This window comes from Lepidochelys olivacea (assembly GCF_965140295.1).
Source record: "Lepidochelys olivacea isolate rLepOli2 genome assembly, chromosome: 2".
In the NCBI taxonomy this organism is placed as follows: Eukaryota; Metazoa; Chordata; order Testudines; family Cheloniidae; genus Lepidochelys; species Lepidochelys olivacea.
Genome location: NC_140412.1, coordinates 225243899 through 225260765, shown reverse-complemented (window position 1 = coordinate 225260765; position 16867 = coordinate 225243899). Strand labels below are relative to the sequence as shown.

Below are 16867 nucleotides of genomic sequence, written 5' to 3'. Positions count from 1 at the left end.
CTGAAAGCCTAAGAACTGTAAAGGAAGAAACATGTTAACTTCAAAGCATAAGACTTTACATTCAACAATGTGAACTCCACAAACTTTGTCTGCAATTAGTCAACAAAGCAAGAGCTGTGCGGTGCTGAAAACACTTGTCAGACTGGAACCCTGGGAGCAAATCTGCATCTCTGATCTATTTGGATGCTGACAGAGGGCGTTCCGGATGCATGACAGGTCCCCACAGCTATTTTGGGCAACCCTGAGGGATTTATGGGAAACTAGCATATATCACATCATGGCTATCATTTGAATTTACAAACTTTGACTCACATGTTATGTATTTTATTTGCTTTAAATCTCTCAACAACTCAATTCTTTTCTTAGCTAATAAATCTTAGTTAGTTTACTAAAGGATTGGCTATCAGCATTGTTTTTGGTGTGAGATCCAGAGTATCCACTGACCTGGGGTAAGTGACCAACCTTTTGGGGTGGGAAGATCCTTATGTGAAGTGATTTTCGAATACAACGTTATTAAAACCAAAGTCCAGTTTGGCTGAGTGCCAATATACGCTGGAGAACCTAAGGAGACTGTCGATGGCTCCACAGTAAAGCTAATATAGTACTCCAGGAATGCATGCTTGTTACTGGTTGGAAAGATCTAATTATAGAATATACCACCAGTATGTGCTGTGACGCTGTATGGAATATGGTATTGTTATGATCTTGTTGATACCAATGTTATAAAATTTTAAGGAATCTGGCCAGATATGTCGTGTGAGGTATCTGCAAAAATGTTATAAATTGCCAAGTATGATAATCTTGTTTATATGTTTGTATCACCTTTGTATTATGAGTTATAGATATGTAAGGTATATCTGTATTTCCAAACTTGTGACACCCCCAGACAGACTGGCATCAGGGTACTGCCTAGCCTGTTTGATGGTCCATCAAGGGTCATCAGTGGTACAATTAACCCACTGAAAGGAACCAGGGGATACACCTTATGAGTCAGCAAGGCATGTGGTATGCTTATGGACAGAACTCTAAGACTTTACCATGCCATGTGCTGTAAAGCTTGTGTTTGTGGATACAGAAAGTACAAGCCACAGGGCAAAAGAATATAAAAGTCAATTGCAACATCTCCATTTGTCTTCATTACTGCTTCTTACCTCTGAAGTAACCTTTATTCACCCACGAAAGCTTATGCTCCAATACGTCTGTTAGTCTATAAGGTGCCACAAGACTCTTTGCTGCTTTTACAGATCCAGACTAACACGGCTACCCCTCTCATACTTTCTATAAATGAAGCTTTGAACAAAGGACTGAATGACCCATCCAAGCTGTGGATGTGTTCCAGAGGGACTTTCAAGCCAGCAAACTCACCAGTGTGGCTAAGAACCTGATATATGGACTTTGAAGTCTCTGTAAGTATCTGACTGCTTTACCATTTAACAACACTCTTCTTGTTCTCTCTTTTTTCTTTATATTAAACCTTTAGTTTTAGATGCCAAAGGATTGGCTGAAAGTGTGGTATTTTGGGTAAGATCCAACCTAATATTGACCTAATATGGCTGGCCCTTTGGGGTTCAGAAGAACATTTTGTATAGTGAGAAGAGTTTTTAAGTAACTCCTCACCTTACTACACCTAGGTACTGATTGAGAGCCAGAGAACTGGAATGCAATAAAGGGTGCTGTATAAAGGGTGTGTTATAAAGCCTGCTGCAGTTTCCACGATATGCATCTGAGGAAGTGAGCTGTAGCTCACGAAAGCTTATGCTCTAATAAATTGGTTAGTCTCTAAGGTGCCACAAGTCCTCCTTTTCTTTTTGTGAATACAGACTAACACGGCTGCTACTCTGAAATCTAAAGGGTGCTGTGTGATTTCTTTTTTTAGCTTCTTGATAACCAGTGTAGGGAATCAGGAGCACAGTTTGTGACTGGCTGGTGAGTCTACTTCAATGTAAACCACCAGTTTTGGGAGTATCTGCTCTCCATTTTGCAGCCTGCCTGAGCTTCGCATTTTCAGTGAGGGCTACCCCAGGCAGCCTGGGTCACAGGGGCTGTCTACTCTGTTTTCTGACAGTCTGACATAAGACTGGCACTCTCAGTTGTGAGCCACATATCAGATACCACGACATATATGCTCCACCCAAACAAGAGAATCATGCTAGTACACAATTACCAGAAATGAGACTGGCCACTTTGGTTTAATCTATCAAGCGGAGTTAAAGGCAGAAACTAAACAAGAGGTCAGACTACATGATCTGGTGGTCCGCTTTAGCCTTAAACTCTAAGAATATGAGCATGAAAAGTAATTTACCATTATAAAATTATTTCAGTTTAAACAATCATCTAAAGTGTAATTATTAACACAGTTTGGGAAAAACTTTAGGTTGTGTGTGTGTGTTTGTGCATATGTGTGTAATTTTTCCTTTATGATAGCAATAATTCATGGAAAAGTGCTTACCTAAATAAACTATCAGAAGTTAATGTGTTTATTCAATCAGAGTTATTGGATTTTTGAAAACTATTGATTTGTATTTTGGTTGTTAAATTATTCCATCCTACATGTTACAGTCCTCTCAAAATTGGCTTTATGTTGCAACAACTAAATAAATTACCCTAGTCTCTTAGAGAAAAATGCTCAATGCCTTCAGTAACTATATTCTACCAATTATAAACTAAAAATATAGACTTATCCTAACAACTGTGAACAAAAAGAATGTAGATAATGCTAAAATTGGATCTACAAATTCAGACTAATTGACCAGCACTATCTTACACAAGGTCTGAATATGGCCCAAAACCTCTTGCCTTCACAAGTCAGTAGGAAATACAAGTTTTGAACTGAACATTTGAGATGTATTACCTTTCTATAGAACCACAAAAGTGTAGGTCTCGAAGGGACCTCAATAGTTCACCTAGTCCAGTCTCCTGCACTCAAGGCAGGACTAAGTAATAACTAGACCACTCCTGATGGGTGTTTGTGTAATCTGTTCTTAAAAACCTCCAATGATGGAGACTTCACAACCTCCCTAGGCAATTTGTTCCAGTGCTTAACTACCTAGACAGGAAGTTTTTCCTAATGTCCATTGTAAATCTCCCTTGCTACAATTTAAGCCCGTTGCTTCTTGTTCTAACTTCAGAGGTTAACGAGAATAATTTTTCACACACACCCTTTCAGCAACAACCTTTTATGTACTTGAAAACTGTTATGTCCCCACCGCAGTCTTCTCTTCTCCAGACTAAACAAACCCAATTTTCCTCATAGATCATATTTTCTAGACTTTTAATCATTTTTGTTGCTCTCCTCTGGACTTTCTCCAGTTTGTTCACATCTTTTTTGAAATGTGGCATCCAGAACTGGACACAGTACTCCAGCTGAGGCCTAATCAGTGCAAAGTAGAGTGGAAGAATTACTTCTGTCTTGCTTACAAACTCCTGCTGATAACATCCCAGAATGCTGTTTGCTTTTATTAGAACATGCATATTATTTTATGATAAAAGTAACACCCAGCTTACCCAAGTAAATCTTATCTACAGAGTCTGAGAAGACCATTCTAAACCATCCAGGCTCATAACAGCAAAAGGCTTTTCCCGGACTAATGAGGAGTTTTTCATCAAGGAACTTCCACCATAACTCCATTTCAGCTTCAAATGTCTGTGATTTTAGGAACTAAGAGAGGAAAAACAAAACTGCATTAAGAAAACTGGAATACAACCTCAAATTAATGAACTACTGCAACAAAGTATACTCCACAGGAAGGCTAAAGCAGAAAAGGACCTGATGTTCAGAATTACTGAACACCTGCAGCTCCCACCAATTTATCTTAGAGTTTTGGGTGCTCAGCAATTCTGAAAATCAAGTCAAAAGCTTGCTTCTTAGTAATTCCTTTGCCCACTAAACTGCATAAACTTGTGAGATCCATTCTACGTGTTCATACTGTGTAGGTCAGACTGCTATCTGGGGCAAAAGGACCCATGCAACATCTCCCCACAGCCACGTGGCCTTTGAAAAAGAAACAGCAGGAATGAGCCAGCCAGGGTACGTCTTCAGTGCAGAAGTAACTTAGGTGCTTGGTACCAGGGTCTGAGAACCCAAATTAGTCTAGCCCAGGTGTGAGCAGCAACACTGCAAAGCCATACCCGAGGTTCTGAGTCCTCACCCACTCACTGCACTAAGACTTCTGTCATATCCTATGGTTCTTTGTGCTGCAGTAAACTAAGTTGTTCTGTGATTCTTTGCCAGTGAATTGTGGAGGAATGTGTCTGTCATTCTGGAAACACAGGGATTTGTGGAAAGGCATTGGAAGACTATCAGCACTTGAGTGATTTAGCCTGCATCCTCATTGTAAAGTGGGCAGTTACAAGCCTGAGGGCTTGGCTACACTTGCGAGTTACAGTGCATTAAAGCAGCCCCGGGCACCTTAGCTCACTACCCGTCCACACTGGCAAGGCGCGTAGAGTGCTCTGACAAAGGCTTGACAAAGCCCTGGCTGGGATGATTTAATTGGGGATTGGTCCTGCTTTGAGCAGGGGGTTGGACTAGATGACCTCCTGAGGTCCCTTCCAACCCTGATATTCTATGATTCTATGACTCCACGGCTAGAGCGCTCCTGATACTCCACCTCGGCGAGAAGATTAATGCTTCTTGCACCTTGGCTGAAATGTCAGTGTGAACGAGGTGTTGCTTTACTGTGCTCTGATCAGCCTCCGGAAAAGTCCCATAATCCCCTTAAGTCAATTGGCCACTCTTCTCATTGTTTTGAAATGGCTGCAGGAATGCGGATATGCCCTTGGAAAGCTCCGTTTCTGACAGCCGGCATGCTTATCTGCTCTGAGACAAAGCAACCATTACTGTGGAATACTGTGTGTGAGAGAGAGAGGCGGGGGGAAGGGAGAGTTTGCTGCTGTCTGAACTGACAAGACAGCGTGCTGAAATGCTTTCAGCCCCCCAAAAAACCCACTCTCTCTCCCCTCACATACACACAACACACTTCCTGTCACATTCCACCCCACCTCCCCCCATTTGAAAAGCACGCTGCAGCCATGTGCATGCTGGGATAGCTACCACAATGCACTGCTCTCTGTGGCTGTTGCAAAAGCTGCTAATGTGGCCATTGCAGTGCACTTGTAGCTGTCAGTGTGGACAGATTGCAGCGCTTTCCCTGCTGCACTCTACGACGGCTGGTTTAACTCAAAGCGCTCTACATCTGCAAGAGTAGCCATGCCCTGAGTGAAAGCAGCATGTGGGCTCCAGCCAAATGCCAGCTGGGCCAGCTAGCCTGAGTTGAAAACACCAAATCTGTGTGAGAGGATTTTAATGTGGATAGACGTGGGGGTGAGGGGCAATACCAAAATCAGAGCCTGAGCTAACTCTGTAGTGAAAACTTATCCCCTGGAGACTGAAGCATGCACAGCAGCTGCAGAAAGCAGTTCAAGCAGAGACTGAACAAGGATACTAAAGATATCAGACTGCTTTCTGCAGTTTTCACTATGAACTTTCTCTCTCCCCTGTGCTGTTTGCTCCAACCCCTTCTACTCCCTTCTCAGAATCAACCCCTCCTAAAGTCCTCTGGATCTTTGTCTTTCCATCTAGCTAATCCCATCCTAACATAACCTGACTGATTGGATTTAAACCACAAAAATCACAGAACACAATATTTAAAAAAAGAACTAGATAAGTTCATGGAGGATAGATCCATCAATGGCTAGTAGCCAGGATGGGCAGGGATTGTGTCCCTAGCCTCTGTTTGCCAGAAGCTGGAAATGGGCGAGAGGGGGTGGATCACTTGTTGATTACCTGTTCTGTTCATTCCCTCTGGGGCACCTGACGTAGGCCACTGTCAGAAGACAGGATACTGGGCTAGATGGACCTTTGGTCTGACCCAGAATGGCTGTTCTTATGTTTGCCGCCATAATATTGTTTACTTTGCTTGTATGTGATATCCCTTTCCCTACTCTTCATCTTGTCTATGTAGATTGTCTGCTTTTCAGGTGAGGGACAGTTTCTTTATGTTTTTTACAGTGCCTAGCACAAGTGGGCCCATTCTTGGCTGGCCCCAGGCACTACCATAATAAACATGATAAATAGTCACATCTCAAAATATTGTGGCTTGTTAGTTATAAATGTTATTGTGATTCTTCCAGTTAAATGTTTTATGTGGATATACTGTTTACTAACAGTGCTAGAGATGCATATCCATCTGCAGAACAGGTACAGCACAGTTCGTGGTAGAGCAAGGTTCTCCACCAATCTGCTCTAGCCATATTTTAGAGTGATTTATGCTGCATACATTTATATAGAGAGGTTTGTCTGTAAATCTTACAGAGGTGAGCAAATATCTTCCTCCTTCTCCTCATTCTACTGATGGGTAAACTGAAGCACAGAGAGGTTATGTGACTTGTCCAAGAATACAGCAGGTCACTTGCACAGCTGGGACCAGACCCCATGGCTCAACTGTTAGTCCAGCACCAGAACATGAAGCATTCTAAAGTTAGATGTTCTATATTTAATGGAACATTTTAGGAAACTTCCTTTATTTCATAGTTTTACAGTATGTGTTCAATTGAATTGCCATCCACTAGGCTTTTTCGCATTTGCCAAATTGCAATATCATTTCTAATGTACAATGAAAATTAGACAATATAAGAGAACAGGAATATCTGTTTAAAAATTCTACCACAAGCCTTGAGGCTTTCACATAAAAATAAACTGTTGGCAGCATTAATTTCTTAAACCCTCTTTCCCATCTCCTCCCAAGCCTTCAACATACTTTTCTGAAGTCTGCCCATATGTATAATCCTCCTGAACTTTTGAAGACAGGTATTCCAATCTCTGCAAGACCATCCACAAGAATACTCTGTGCTTCTTTAAGTCTTTTTTTGTTGGTAGGAAAATACACATTATCCAGCCAATCTATCAAAACAAGGAAGAACTGTCATATTTCTGTTATATTTTATTTCCAACTATCATGGAACAAACAACAATGAAAATGGGAATATTTTTGTTTTGCTAACCTCTATCACTAAGAAACTGGCTCAGAACATACTGAACAGGCCCAGGACACCCATGAAAAACAGCCAGTTGATTCACGGCTTTCCGAATTTCATGACTTCTGGTGTACAACACTCCAACTCTGATACCACACATACCAAAATCCTTAGAAGGCAAAAAGAAAAGTTACCTACAGATTATTCCCAAATCCAAGTGTACATTTGAAGGCGGCAATTTCACTCTGCATCTATACTTAAAGACTGTAGTTGGACCACACTGACAGTTTTGCTCCTTTTATCTCAGGGGATAATACGTGTGTTAAAAGGAAGGGGGAACATTTCTCATTCTGATGCACACAGGAGATGCTTACTATAGAGATAAGTGTCCTAGAATTACATTATATAGGACAACTAGATAAGTACAGAGGAGAAATTAGTTTGAAATGCCAGTCCTGGAAATAGGTGTGGGTGATCTTGCTAACAGCAGTTCCTGCCTTAATGAATACTTCCAAAATTGTGTAGCTAACAGGATATACTATATTTATGTAAACTTGTTGCATACCTAATTGGGAAGCCACATGGTTCAGTGGACAGGCCACAAAGACCTAGGTTCTATTCCTAGCTCCGTCACTAATGTGATATGACCTTGAGCAACTCACTTAACCTCCCTGTATCTCAGATTCTCCACCTGAAAGATGGGGATAATTATATTTACCGACCTTTGTTAAGTACTGATGGAAAAAGTGCTATGTAATTATTTTTTCAGTTTATGATTCTAGCCCTAGAGTTCCTTCTTAGGCAAAGCTCCTACTGAAATCAATAGAAGTTTTACCTGTGTAGAGAATGCAGGATCAAGCTCAAGGAATTTCAGTTGACAATTTCATGGCACTAGTCACATTAAAATACACACAAGCCCAGTGCAAATATACATAAGCAAGACTGCAAATGACACTGTTGTGAGCTAATACATTTAGGGAAATGGCTGTCTTACTGAACAAGACAAAAAACAAAAACAAAAAATCCAATAACCAACCAGACACACACACCTCCTGCAACAAAACTCCAAATAAATTCTCGTCTGCCATTGAGAGCGTGAAGCTACTCAGAAGCTGATAGCTCATTCTACTATCAGACCACCCTGTGGTAATGTTTCCCACAGAACTGTGCATCTCTGCTGCTCAATCAATGAAAAAACTGAGTAACTGCTGGGCTACGGAGTTCATTATATGAATTGATTGTGCCCTTTATTCTTGAAATTTTTGTTTTACAGTCACTTACATTTGCATCAGATAATGCCATAGTGACGAAACACATAGTTTATGGGATTTTTGCAATATTAAATAAATTTTGCATGCCTTAAATATCTGCAGTTATAGTCAAATCCAGAGGCTCAGATCCCAATTATTTTAGAAGAACACTGGTTTGAGGTTCTAGAAAAAATACTGAATGATGTTATATTGTATCTGACAAATAATGTGTGTTCAGGTAACTAAAGACTACCATGAATGCAGTCCTAAGGGGGCAGAGTTAAAGTTGCGTGTACAACTGTGATGTTGACATTTCCTGATTTTTGCGAGTTTAAACAAGAAGTCAGAGTTCTATAAATGTAAGTTTTTTTAATGCTATATATTTTACACCTATCAAAAGTACCACAAATTAATATTTGAACAGTGCATCCTTCCTTCAAAAATGAAGTAGGATGGAAGAGTAAAGCCTTTTTGTCTTGAAATTTTGTTATTTAATTGGTATTTGGTGATGTGGTATTTAATCATCACACACATTTTCTAGCATTCTTATGGAACTGGCTCAGTAGCTTTATTAGTACACCTACATTTTAAAGAAATGAAGGGCCTGTTGTTAAAAGATGCAGAGTACATTGGGCACTTCCAGCCATGACGGCAAACTATGTCTATCTGTCCATGTTAGCTAACTCTATCCCAATGTAATAAGCCCATATAGCCCTGAAATGTACAAAATTATATAGGATTTTTAAACACTACTACTACTTTATATTTTCAAAACACTGTATACACACTAACTAGTTGACCAATTGATAATATTCATGTACATAATTATTATCGTCATTTTAGAGATGGAGAAGACCAGAGGTGCTGGAACAATTTGTATAGTGGGGGTGCTGAGAGCCATTGAATCAAACTGTAAATCTTTATATGATGGAAACCACTTCAAGCCAGGGGGTACAGCAACACCCCAAGTTCCAGCACCTATGGAAAAGACCTAAGACAGAGAGATAAAGTAGCTTCACCAAGGTTAACCAGCAGATCAGTGACAGAATAAGGAATATAACTCAAGTGTTCCTGTCCCACAGTCCCATACTTTATCTACTAAACTATGCTGTTGTTAGTGACCCAAATACAGCTTTGTTTCTGTTTTAGAAGACAGAGGAGGCGGGAAACCACAGATGAAAGACACCACCAGTAGACTGCACACCTTTGGCACAGAAGTTAAATATAATTTCCCCGAAGTGCTCTACAATACTAATTTTCTACAATTTCTCCTACAAGCAAAATGTTTACAAAGTGCTTGTGCTGCTCTTCACAAGCACTGAAAAGACTTTCCATTATTTTGACACTGTAAACTCGCAAAACTGTGTCCTAATGCTTCAAATTTGCAATAAGCAATTCCTTTAAAAAACGATAGTGATATTCTAAGGTATTTTGGAGAGAAATATTCAAAACTAAACTCAGATATACTCAACATTCTAGACCTACCTTGCTAAAGCCCCACATAAAATGTGTCCGTTCTGGATCTGGTAAACTGGAGAAGGAGCAAAACAAAACAAAATTTACAGATGTAATTACAACTTCCTTCAGACTAAATACAATAAAAGTGATTTTCAATATTACAACAGCTCTTTGTAGAAAGAATATAACCATTTATAGAGTAACATCACTTTCTTCATAGCTTTCAAGACTCTAATTAGTAACAGATCATTATTGCAGAATATTGATATCCTGCAGCTACATAAATACCGAGGTATTAATAAAAAATAAATGACAGAGGCTGAGACACAGGAATCTGTTAAAGATATTCTATTCATTTAGAGTCCAAATAGCAAAATGGAGTGTTTCTGTAAATGGCTCAAACTCCACAAGAGGGCTCTCTATACCTCCTGCACTTCATAGTGTTCTGAACTCCATGATGACTCTGCATATGAAATCATGGAAGTGGACAAAGGGACCTATATTTAGGGCATGTCTTCACACAATGTGGCTCCATTGAGCCACAGCCTCATAAAGGAAGAAGAATGCAGAGCAGAACACTAGATCCACAGCTCAGTGCATACCTTGGTTAGTAGTCCTGGCTTGCTACAGGGTGAGCTGATTTTGTATCCTTTAGCTGTATAATGTTGGGATGAATTTGCAGAGAAAAAAGCCTCTTTTTAAAAAAAAATTTTTTACCAGAGACTTCATTCTGTATTTGAAAATTTGGCCCTTATCCAATTTTTCTTACGGATTATAGGAGAACAGCCAGATGCTTGCTGTGGTAGGCACATTTGGATTTACCTGGATAATTACGACTGTATGAGGTGCATTTCAATAAGTGCTTAAATACAGAGTTAAAAATGAACACTCTATTTTGTGAAAACAAAATTTATAAGTTGCCAAAATGCCTATGTGTTTTAGTGGGGATATGTTCTTCCTCACATGCCCCAGGAAACCCAAAAGCTCCAAAATATCTGATTCCAGATGGAGAGAGGATAGAGTAGATAACTTGAAGGACTTCTGACATCTTATATAGAAAGAGTCCATTAAGGGCTATAAACATTATAATGAAAACCCTAAGTGCAGTCTGTGTGGCAACAGGAGCCACTGGACAAAATGAAGCAACTAGGAATACAAACTCCTCTCCCCACTCCTGGTAAGCATGTTGATGCTTCTGCACTAGTTACAAGCAAGCAAACAATCTTGTACGCACCCAAAATAAGGCACTATGCATTAACCAGTTTCAGTTACAAAGGTGGAGATATAAAGACTAACCACCCAGAAATCTGAACAGATGGCACACATTCTATTTGGCATTATAATAGTAGAAAGCTACAACACTTACCAATCTAAGCTAAGAACACTGGTGAAGGTGGTATCATCGTACACAGACAGCATATATATTTCATCTATTATTACATGTAATTGATATCTATGTATAAAAATAAATAAATATGTTAGAGAAGTATTTAAAAGTCAAAGTTTAACAAATTTCTATGTATAAATTACCACAATTATTTCCTATTTATAATTATACTCACCCCAGAGAAGTTTTATTCAAAATATCAATTCTTAGTTAAGATTACAAGGTTCAGTTTAAGCACTTATATTTTACCAACATCCATTTTTATATAAATCTGTTCTTCCTAGCAGAACTAGGTGCAAAAGTATGTCTAAAATAAAATTCTACTGAGTGCTAAGAATGTCTCTGCAAGACATAGTTCCCCACAACCAATTATTTAAAAACAAACACAAAATGCAGCAACATATTGTAGTTTACCATGCAGAACTTATTGCAACAAGACATGAATCTGAGTGCAATTCTGTTAGATAAGTGCATGGCGAGTTTTATTTAATATATATTCCCTTTTATAGTCCCAAAGTTAAAGCCACAAATACACAGCAAGTTGTGTGATTACACTGGATACCAGCATGCTTTGGGTATATTCAGAAATATAGAATCAACGGCAGGATGCCTTTAAACACCCAAGCAGTGCAGGTATTCCAGTGTAACAGAACCCTTTATTTTTATAATTTAAAAAAGAAAATTCAATTTCAGAATACAAAATTATTCTGTTTGAAAATTTAAGGCTGTCTTTTTTTCCCCTCCAAAATGCTGTTTTACTACTGACTTTAGAAGACTGCTGCATCCTGAAGTCTGTGGGTCCTGATGCAAAAAAATACATTTGCAGTAGGACTGTCGCTTCATCGCAGTTAACTCCCGTGATTGACTCAAAAAATTAATCGTGATTAATCGTAGTTTTAATTGCATTGTTAAACAATAGAATACCAATTGAAATTTATTAAATATTGTTGGATGTTTTTCTACATTTTCAAATATATTGACTTCAATTACAACACAGAATACAAAGTGTACATTGCTCACATTATATTAAAAGAATATTAATTGATTACAAATATTTGCATACAAGTACTGTAGTGCAATCTCTTTATCTTAAAAGTGTAATCTACAAATGTAGATTTTTGTTGTTACATAACTGCACTCAAAAACAAAACAATGCAAAATTTAGAGCCTACAAGTCCACTCAGTTCTACTTTTCATTGAGCCAATTGCTAAGACAAACAAGTTTGTTTACATTTACGGGAGATAATGCTGCCCACTTCTTATTTACAATGTCACCAGAAAGTGAGAACAGGCGTTTGCATGGGACTTTTGTAGCTGGCATTGTAAGGTATTTATGTGCCAGATATGCTAAACATTCATGTGCCCCTTCATGCTTCGACCACCATTCCACAGGACATGCTTTCATGCTGATGATGCTCATTAAAAAAATAATACGTTAATTAAATTTCTGACTGAACTCCTTGGGGGAGAATTGTATGTCTCTGGCTCTGTTTTACCCACATTCTGCCATAATTTCATGTTATAGTAGTCTCGGATGATGACTCAGCATATGTTGTTAATTTAAAAACACTTTTACTGCAGATTTCACAAAACGCAAAGAAGGTACCAATGTGAGATTTCTAAAGATAGCTATAGCACTTGACCCAAGGTTTAAGAATCTGAAGTGCCATCCAAAATCTGAATGGGAGGAGGTGTGGAGCATGCTTTCAGAAGTCTTAAAAAGAGTAACTCTCCGATGCGGAAACTACAGAACCCGAACCACCAAAAAAGAAAATTAACCTTCTGATGGTGGCACCTGACTCAGATTATGAAAATGAACATGCGCTGGTCCACACTGCTTTGGATTGTTATCGAGCAGAACCCGACATCAGCATGGACGCGTGTCCTCTGGAATGGTGGCTGAAGCATGAAGGGACTCATGAATCTTTAGCTCATCTGGCATGTAATTATCTCATGACGCCGGCTACAATAGTGCCATGAGAATACCTATTCTCACTTTCAGGTAACATTGTGTACAAGAAGCGGGCAGCACTATCTCCTGCAAATGTAAACGTACTTGTTTGTCTGACTGATTGCCTGAACAAGAAATAGGACTGAGTGGACTTGTAGGCTCTAAAGTTTTACATTGTTTCATTTTTGAATGCAGTTTTTTTTGGTATATAATTCTAAATTTGTAAGTTCAACTTTCATGATAAAGAGATTGCACTACAGTACTTGTATTAGGTGAATTGAAAAATTCTATTTCTTTTGTTTTTTACAGTGCAAATATTTATAATAAAAAAATAAGTATAAAGTGAGCACTGTACACTTTGTATTCTGTGTTGTAATTGAAATCAATATATTTGAAAATGTAGAAAACATCCCAGAATATTTAAATAAATGGTATTATATTATTGTTTACCAGTGCAATTAATCGTGTGATTTATTTTTTTAGTCATGCGATTAATAGCGATTCATTTTTTTAATTCTTTGACAGCCCTAATTTGCAGTATTCAGCTTTGACAATTTATAAGAGTTCTGATAACTCTAACTGTCACAATTATTTCCACGGAAAGAAAACTAGATCATCAGAAGTTATACAGTTTTATGTTAATTTGCTTCAAAAGTAAAAATAATTTCACAAACAGGATATTTTTGGTATGCGCTGATCAATGCATACCAACCTGTTATATTTTAGATCATCAGAAATTTGCTGCTGCTCTGAAAACCTAAAAGCATAAGGACACATTTTTCAGTCCTTATTTGGCAAAACTTCCAATGATATTTCACTGAATTTGAATGTGTACAAAATTGCAAAGGCTAAATGTGGAAAATGCTCCCCCATCCAGGCTTCAGGAAATTGTTAGATCCTGGAATATGAACTCTGAGCCAGAGGAAGAATAAAAGCAAAATAGAAGAAGCTTTCTTTTTTGGGGTCTTCCTTCTCTGAGGAAGAGTAAATTGACTTATAAATCTTAAACTAGCTCAATATGAAGGATACCTTGATACCTGGAACCTTCCCTAGCCAATTAGATGCCTTTTTCACAATGCCAATTTTATAACGTTATTATTTTGGTAATTTTTCAAATGAAAGTTCTATCTGTATTATACACTCTTGCTCCTAAAGACTTTGATAATTACCAATTTTCATTTTTTTGACACATGCATTAAACACAGAAACAATGCTACGCATACAAGAAAGCTTTTTGTTTAGTTGCACAAAGAGCTAACTCTCAGCATAGGGCTATTCATTCAGAAATAGCATCTTGGGTCCCACTTTAAGTAATTTCACTTATAAATTTCCCCAGAAAGGCTGCATAGAAAGGATAGTTATGGGATAATAAACTCTACAAGGAACCACCCCTCCCACAGGTCAATGCCCAATGGAACAAAATAAGATTACCAAAGGTGACTTTTATAACTAGCATATTGCATCATGGAAATTAAATCCCAAACAAATAGCGCTAGGACTCAAACCTGTGCGCAAACTCTAGACATTCTTTCAGTAACTGTGCTGGGTAAATGTCCCCTAATGGATTGTGAGGGTTGATCAGGATTAATGCTCTGACTCGGATGCCCTGAAAAAAGAAAAACTGATAGTCGGAGACGCCAACATGACGTCAAACAAATGACTAGCGAGGCTATAAAGCTGCTACCCCTTCAATAAAAAGTTATTAATAATTACTTGGTTGCACATGAGCACATATGATCCTTCTTTAATAATAAGCCACTAAAACACAAGAACTTCCGGCTACGCAACTTGTTCTCTAGTTTACCCAACCTTTTCAGTTAACAGCATCAAAGAAATATATCAAATAATTTACTGGCAAATGTAAATCGAACTAGCCCTAGTTCCATAAAAATATGAATACCAACAGGCAGGGTTATAATGCAGTATGGACCAAATTCTGCTCTCATTTACACTTCTAGAATCGTTCCATAGAGTTCAGCGGTGTTACTAAGGATACAGACGGACATAACAGAGCAGAATTTGGACCTTCATATCTCACAACCAGTTTTTGAGTAAAATTTTTTCACTTATTGCCTTAAAAAATTAAGAGCATCTAAGGCAGTAGAAGTATGAAATTTAAGTTTCTTGATGTCCTAAAAGGAATTTAGAAAAGTTAAAACAAACACTGAAGTAAATAATTACTTATAACCAACTGTCTTGCTCAATCATGGAGGAAAGTACATTTGAAATAGAACTCTAAAGAGTTTAGAGAGTTTTCTCCCCTCCAATTATAAAAGGCTGTAAATACTGTGTAGAGAAAAGAATCCCACACAAGATACGCAAGTAGGAACACACAATTTAATGCTTTTTTTTATATTATATTTTTATACAGTATGTAGTGGGACACTCAGGAAAAACTCATCCATTGAATACTAATGCAATATATACTAATTAGCACACACATTTAACATATTCTCTATCTAACAAAAAGTTTTATATTGCACACTTAGCCAATTACTACAATGATTATAGCAAGAAATATAAACCGTTATATTCAAACAGTACGTCAATAGGAGGAATTGTCATCCACTAATTGATGTACAGGATAAATCTGGAATTAGGCCACACTTCTATTTTGAGTTTACCCCATCTAGTTTTTAGTGAACTGGTTCTGCTGAGGATTTTTCTCACCCCGCTCTAGACTTCAAAGGAGGGCAGTTATTTTTAAGGGCAAAAATCCAAGGAACTTCTATCACACGTGAGACAAAAAAACAAAGAGGAAAATGCATTTTTGGTTGTGAGAGAACATTGAAATCTATTCTCCCCTTGATATATGTAATTTACATTAACATTAATAGGAGTTATGAGCATTAACTGAATGAGAAATAAATCTATTTTGGAACCTTCCAGTAATAATTGTCCCAAAGCAGTTATTTGTAATATTATTCTTGAAAACAGCTTCAATTTTATAAGGATTGAATTATACAGGTCTCTAAAAGTTAAAGTTCATTAAATATAAAGCTTCCAAATAAAAATTGAACATGCAAGAGCAAAATTGCCTTTAAGATACAACATTAACAATTTTCCATTGATTTTATGGGACTTTTCGGCTAAGTTTGGGCCAAATCCTACAATCTTTACTACCTAAAGGGAAAGATACTTGTCATAAAATATTAACAACTAAACTTTCTCCCTGCAAAATATATGATTCCAGTGCACTTTAAGTACCCTTCCACACAAAAAGCAGTGTCCTATTCAAGTCCTGATTTTTACAGCTATTTCGGTGTATGGGGAGGAGGGAATTATGGATAGTACACTGAAGTGTTATAATTGGAAGGGTAGTTAATGTAAAATTCAAGACTTTACAAAATTGTAACACAAGATTAATTAGCAGATGTTGCATAAAATTGCATTCAAGCTACTACAAAGCCCTTGATATTTAGTCAATCAGATCGTTAAACTGAATATTTCCAGTACTGCAATTTTTGTTAAAGAGAGAGACAATTTCATGTACTAGAACAACAATACGGATTACTTAAGAGTTTCTTAAAATATTGAAATTTTATTTGAGACAAAACCCAAGGTACGTCTAATACACAGATACATATACATGTTGGAACGTTACTGTTAAGTGACAGAGCCTCTTAAATCCACCTTGTGGTCCCTTAGTCTTGCTTAATCTGCTTGCATTATGATACCAACAGAAACACTGATAGGTGACTGTATTAATATAGCAAAACCTGTGGATAACAGCTAACACAGGGATGTTAGCTAACGTGTCTTTGTTGGGATCTGGTACGACTGCACCTATGTGCTGAATCCCAGCCCCAGCTATAGTTGGAACTGCTCTTCCTACAACCTAAATTG

General features: G+C 37.9%; 1 protein-coding gene across 1 annotated transcript in view; it reads right to left on the bottom strand.

Moving 5' to 3' along the window:
* Positions 1-16867, bottom strand: part of LOC311516303 (1-aminocyclopropane-1-carboxylate synthase-like protein 1) — a 31131-nt gene that overhangs the window by 2164 nt on the left and 12100 nt on the right. The window contains exons 8-13 of the mRNA XM_084620241.1: positions 14527-14627; positions 11050-11136; positions 9711-9756; positions 7003-7144; positions 6759-6901; positions 3505-3658 (exon numbers count right to left, since the gene is read on the bottom strand). Coding sequence (XP_084476367.1) covers positions 3505-3658; positions 6759-6901; positions 7003-7144; positions 9711-9756; positions 11050-11136; positions 14527-14627 — 673 coding nt within the window. The remainder of the gene's footprint in view (positions 1-3504; positions 3659-6758; positions 6902-7002; positions 7145-9710; positions 9757-11049; positions 11137-14526; positions 14628-16867) is intronic.